The sequence below is a fragment of the Nothoprocta perdicaria genome, unplaced genomic scaffold, assembly GCF_003342845.1.
Source record: "Nothoprocta perdicaria isolate Ctin4 unplaced genomic scaffold, notPer1 scaffold_605, whole genome shotgun sequence".
Lineage (NCBI taxonomy): Eukaryota > Metazoa > Chordata > Aves > Tinamiformes > Tinamidae > Nothoprocta > Nothoprocta perdicaria.
This window is the reverse complement of record NW_020455872.1, coordinates 2,445-8,562: the sequence shown is the minus strand read 5'-3', so window position 1 is coordinate 8,562 and position 6,118 is coordinate 2,445. Positions and strand designations below refer to the sequence as shown.

Sequence of the window (6,118 nt, the reverse complement as noted above, 5' to 3'; positions counted from 1 at the left end):
CAGTTATTTGGGCACTGGTAGGAAGCCTCAGATGGTCTGTGTCTCTTGCCCAGAAGTGACTCCAAACGGACATGGTTTCCCACAGATTCCATGTTGTGTGTCCTAGAGGAGACATGTGGTTATGGCGGACAAAGCAGGCATCTCCCTTGGCCCCGCGACCTATTTCTATGATACTGAATCAAAAGTCAGCACTGCATTATATTAACTTTTGCACTGCAGTAGTCTGACAGGGCTTTTTTTTTTTTTTTTTTTTTTTTTTTTTTTTTTTTACAAGGTGTTCACATAGAAATGGAAGGCATCTGGGGTCATTGGGTCATTTGAGATGGAGAAAAGCGTTCCCCAACTCACTTTCTCCTGAAGATCCATGAGGATGTTGGTCTCACATTTGCTCCGTGAGGGCAAGCAAACAGGGGCAACTTTGTGGTCTCTCCTCCGTCTCTTCAAGCAGATGTTTGGGTGTTGTCTGCTGACTCGCGCCCTCCATCACCAGTAATTACAAGGGGAGCTTAGAGAAGTGGCTCCCATTCACGTCAGTGCTGTGCACACCTCAGCACTGGCGAGCAGCATCCCACCTTCTGTGTGTTTGTTCAAGAGAGGAATGTGAAAGCCATGCCAGACCATGGTAAGGGAAACCATGCACATTATCTCCAGCTGCAAGTTCACAGGATCATAACTGAGTTTGGAAGGGACCTCTAGAGATCATCTAGTCCAATCCCTCTGCTCAAGCAGGGAGGCCTACTTGAGTACATAGAATAGGCTCACATCCAGGCAGGTTTTGAAGCTCTCCAGGGAAGGAGACTCCAAAACATATCTGCGTAGCCTGTTCCAGTGCTGTCTGCCTAATGGTAAAATTTTTTTTAAAAGGAGATGGAATTCCCTGGGTTTTATTTTATACTCTTTACTCCTTTTTCTGTCTCTGGCCATCACTGGGAAGATTCTTGTCCCATCCTATTTATATTCTCCCCTCAGGATTTTGTACATATTGATCAGTTCCCTTCTCAATCTTCTCTTCTCCAGGCTAAACAAGCCCAGCTCACATAGTCTTTCCTCATATGGTAGATGCTCCAGACTCTTAATCAATTTTGTTACTCTACACTGAACCTTTTCTAGAAGATCCACGTCCTCCTTGCACTGCAGAGCCCAGAGCTGCACCCAAAGCTCCAGATGGGGCCTCTTCAGAGTTGAGTAGAGCATCAAGAGCCCCTCTTTCAACCTGCTGTACACCCTCCTCCTAATGCAGGCCGGGATCCCATTGGCCTTCTTGGCCACTAGGGCACATTGATGGCTCAGGGTCACCTTTTTGTCAACTACTACTCCCAGGTCCCTCTCTGTGGAGCTGATTTTAATCAGGTCAACAGCTAATCTGTACTAGTGCAGTAAGTACAGATTGATTCAGTAAGTACAGAACGGAGGTTCCCACTAATGGAGCAAAATATGCAGTGCCTGATAGCCCATGATTCTGACATCCTGAGACCATCATTAGCCTCCCTGTTAATATCCTCGGGTTAAGAAAGCAGACATTGAGAACGAGGAGAATTAGGAGGGTTTCCGAGTGCAGAGAGTAGAGCAGAGCCCATGGTGTGATGTGCCTCTCCGCTTTATGAAGCATGTGCAGCTGTAGGAGGGATGGACTTGGCCTAAAGGCAGTGGAAGCATGCAGTTGTTTGGGCACTGATAGGAAATCTGAGATGCCGTGGAATTCTTGCCCAGAAATGACTCCAAACGAACATGGTTTCCCATAGATTCCATGTTGTGTGTCCTGGAGGAGACATTTGGTTATGCTGGGCAATGCAGGCATCTGCCTTGGCCCTGCAGCCTATTTCTATGATACTGAATCAAATGTCAGCATTACATTATATTAACTTTTTGCACTGCAGTAGTCTGCCAGGGCTTCTTTTTTAAACTACAACGTGTTCCTGTAGCAGTGGAAAGCATCTGGGGTCATTTGAGATGGAGAAAAGCGTTCCCCAACTCACTTTCTCCTGAAGATCCATGAGGATGTGGGTCTCACATTTACTCCATCAGAGCAAGCAAACAGGGGGACCTTTGTCTGTCTGCTCTGTCTCTGCAAGCAGGTCGTTGGGTATTGTCCGCTGACTCGGAACCTCCATCACCAGTGATTACAAGGGGAGCCTAGAGAAGGAGCTCCCATGCACATGTCAGTGCTCTGCACACTTCAGCATGGGCGAGCAGCATCCCACCTTCTGTGTGTTCGTGCAGTTCACAGAGCAGGGGCTTCTCAACCAGCATGTAATGTCCAGATTGACTCATCTGAATCCAAGAGCCCCCTTTTTGCCCCTTTCTGGTTGTCCTGCCTAATAGGGTCTTCCTAAGTGTGGCCTTCCAGAGTGGGACATTTCTAACTTACAGGGATAGTCATCCTCTGATGAAATAGACTGCAATTTTGGAATCCTTCTTTCTCCACTCATTAGGACAGGACCACAGGTGTGATTCTTTTAGTTTCCTTCATGCCCATATCCCAAGTGGAGGGGAGTCAAGGGACAGGGCAATCGGTGAGTTCAGCTGGGCCTCTGCTCCTGAGTGGGGCCAGGCTCCTGGGACGCAGGCAGCTCGTGACAACCTGTGAGCCCTGCCCAGAGACACTGTGTGCAGGAGCAGCTGCTGTGCCAAGAGCAGCAGGGCTGCGGGCACTGCCTGCTGCTGCGCACAGCAGAGGAGAGAAGGCAGCGAGAGGTGAAGGGCAGTGTGGAGCGGGAGCACAGAGAGCGTTTGGTGGGAGGAATCTTGCCAGCTCTCGGCACGGTGAGTCTCTGGCTGCAGGACCTGGCTACTGACTTTGCTGAAGGGTGTGCTCAACCGAGCTCTGTCTTGGGGGGATTTATTCCTTTTTCAACACTCGCTCTCTTGACTCGAGCAGTGTAGAGGACGAGATGCTTCAGAGCAGGGATTCCTACCACACTGTCACAGGGACAGGGCATCCTCCTAGCTTCACCCATGGCAGCTGCAGGGATGTGAAGCTCGCGTGTGCACAGTGTCCTGCCTGAGCTCTAATCCAGAGCCGTGTCCCTGCACCCAATGGTGCTGTGTGCCCGGGGCAGTGACTGTGCCGCCTGTGCGGGTCAGCACTCAGGCTGCGCGGGAGCTCCCCAGGACACTGTGGGGAGAAGCTCTGGGTGAGAGGGTCGACCCCTGTCAGGGCAGGTTCCTGTTGGTGCTGAGATGCTGCTGCGTGGCTCAGGACTGCCCACAGCTCTATCTCACCAGGAGGACATTTTGATAGTGGAGTTTTCCACTCCTGTAGACCTGTGTGTGCATGGTGGGAATGGAAATGCAGCAGAGAGGTTTAAGAAAGGAGCACATGATCTTTGTCACCACTGTGAATCTTGGAGAGGTTTGCAAGGAACCTCACCAAGTGCCTTCAGCAACTTTCAGCCTGCACACAGCACCGACATCCCCTTGCCACTTTCTTTCAGAGACTCTCTGATGTGCTCTGTAGCACCTGCAAACAGGGAGATGTCCCCAGGTGCTTCCTGGCCTTTGCTGAAGCTTTCTGTATGGCTGAGCTGAATGCCCAGCAGGTGGGCAGGTGTTTGTGGTGAGGACAGGGATAGAGCCCTCAGCAAGGACATCTCCAAGCAGCAGAGATGTGATCTGAGGGAMGAAGAACTTGCTTCCAAATCCTCMTGCAAGGTTGGGGTGCAGGAAGTTCTTTGCCTGTCCCTGCAGAGCAGATACTTTCTCCTCCACAAGCACCCTTCACCCTTCCTCTGACACCCAGCAGAGYCTCTGCCTCCAGGCTATGGGATGGAGGACATAAGGCMTGTTTTTGGCARSCAGAGCCCCAAAAGAGGAGAGCAGCAGCTCTCCTTCCAGCTCTCCATTTCCTAAACCAAGACAAAGGGGCTGGAAACAACCCCACTGTGATGTTTCCATGCAGGAGCTGCTGTGCACAGCTGGGTTAGGGAAGGCCATCCCCAGTGTGCCTCTCTGCTGTTGCTTTTGCCAGCACATGCAGAAGCACCAAGGTGTTGCTGCTTGTTTCCCTCCCAGGCTGGACTGCCCTTGTTCCTGTTCTCCGGCCTTCTCGGGAGTTACTTTGCAGCTTGAGAGTCTGACCCAGAGCTTTGGTTCCTGCTGCAGAGGTGCCTCCCAATGGAGGGAGAGGACGAGGATCCCTTCTTGCCGTTGGGGCTCAAAGCAGCCCAGTCCGTGGGTCAGGGGAAGCAGCTGATCGTCTTTTCAGGATATGCCACCTGTAAGACCCTTGGCCCTGCTGGACTCTGCTGCTAGGATGTTTGTTGCCCTGCAGTGGGGCACAGCTCTTCCTTAGGACATTTGTTATGGCTGAATGTGTCATGCAGAAACCACAGAGGTTCCAGGGAAATGGAGATGCTGCTGGGGGTGACTGTATGTGAGCAGCCAGGCTAAACACTGTGTGTCTTTGTGTAGAAACTCAGTCCTGAGTTCCGTGTCCCTACCAGAACCGCGATACRGGGTCCTTGTTCTGATCATTGGAGCCATGTGCACTGTTGCACTCTCTGCATCACTCTTGGGAGATCAGAGCTGAGAAAGTGAGGTGAGTTTGGAAAGCTGCATCTTACAAGTAGAGACCAGTATCAGCACAGGCATTGGGTGTTTAGGAGTGTGACATAGCTGGAGAGGTATTTGTTTTTGTGGCCACAATACTTCATAACTGACTGTGAAAACACTGAACTGCCTTTTATTATAGCAGGACTAACCTCCCTGGAGTCAATAGACAGAAGTTCCTGTTGCTCATGGTAGAGCTGGATGCTGGTGTGACCTGGAGCTCCAGACAGGGAGCTGAGCTAAGGTCTTGCCAAAAGGCATGTGTGTCCACATAGGCAGAAGAGGGTGTGAGAAAGGGAAAGAGTATTGATAAGAAAGRTGTCTCCTGACTTGTCACTRTCTTCCTGTTTCTACAGTCCCCAAATGCCTGGAGAGGTGAAAATGTCCAACAGCAGCTCCTTCAATGAGTTCCTGCTCCTTGCATTTACAGACAGATGGGAGCTGCAGATCCTGCACTTCTCACTCTTCTTGGGCATCTACCTGGCTGCCCTCATGGGCAACGGCCTCATCATCACAGCTATAGCCTGCGACCACCGCCTCCACACCCCCATGTACTTCTTTCTCCTCAACCTTTCCCTCTTTGATCTGGGCTCCATTTCCACCACTGTCCCCAAATCCATGGCCAACTCCCTCTGGGACAACAGGGCCATTTCCTTTCTGGGATGTGCTGCCCAGGTCTTCCTTTTGATTTTCTTCTTTGGAGGGGAGTTTTCTCTCCTCACAGTGATGGCCTATGACCGCTTTGTGGCCATCTGCAGACCCCTGCACTATGGGAGCCTCCTGAGCAGCAGAGCTTGTGTCCAGATGGCAGCAGCTGCCTGGGTTTCTGGGTTTTGCTATGCTCTTCTTCAAACCGGGAACACCTTTTCCATTCCACTGTGTGAAGGCAATGAGGTGGATCAGTTCTTCTGTGAGATCCCCCAGATCCTCAAGCTCTCCTGCWCACACTCCTACCTCAGGGAATTCAAGGTTACTGTGATTGCTGCAAGTATATTCTTTGGGTGTTTTATTTTCATTGTGGTGTCCTATGTGCAGATCTTCAGGGCTGTGCTGAGGATGCACTCTGAGCAGGGCCGCCACAGAGTCTTTTCCATGTGCCTCCCGCACCTGGCCGTGGTCTTCCTCTTTATCAGCACTGTATTTTTTGCCTACTTGAAGCCTCCCTCAATCTCCTCTCCACTTCTGAATCTAGTGGTCACTGTTCTATATTCGGTGGTGTCTCCAACACTGAACCCCCTCATCTACAGCATAAGGAATAAGGAGCTCAAGATTGCCCTGAGGAAAGGGATTTCTTACACCTTTTTTCAGTAGTGCTAACATTGCCATCTCTGTCCACAAATGACTCCTTCTGTATCTGTAAGTGGACTGAGCATTGTTCCTTCATGTTCTGTTTGTTATGACTTTTCTTTTTTTTTGTAGTATATTTGTAGTATATACATTATCTTTTTTTTTTTTTTTTTTTTTTTTTTGAAGTAGTTGTACTCATTCCACTGTTACCGAGACTTCTCTTTCTTCCCTGGTACCTTAAACTGTATCAAATGCTGTATATACGATTGGGCCCCTTCACTGT

General features: G+C 50.2%; 1 protein-coding gene across 1 annotated transcript; it reads left to right on the top strand.

Annotated features, from left to right (window-relative positions):
* The first annotated feature begins 4,929 nt into the window (after positions 1-4,929).
* Positions 4,930-5,859, top strand: LOC112956200 (olfactory receptor 14C36-like). Its single transcript, XM_026049703.1, has 2 exons — positions 4,930-5,223; positions 5,311-5,859. Exons 1-2 carry the CDS (start codon positions 4,930-4,932, stop codon positions 5,857-5,859), a joined length of 843 nt encoding a protein of 280 aa, XP_025905488.1.
* The last annotated feature ends 259 nt before the right edge of the window (positions 5,860-6,118 follow it).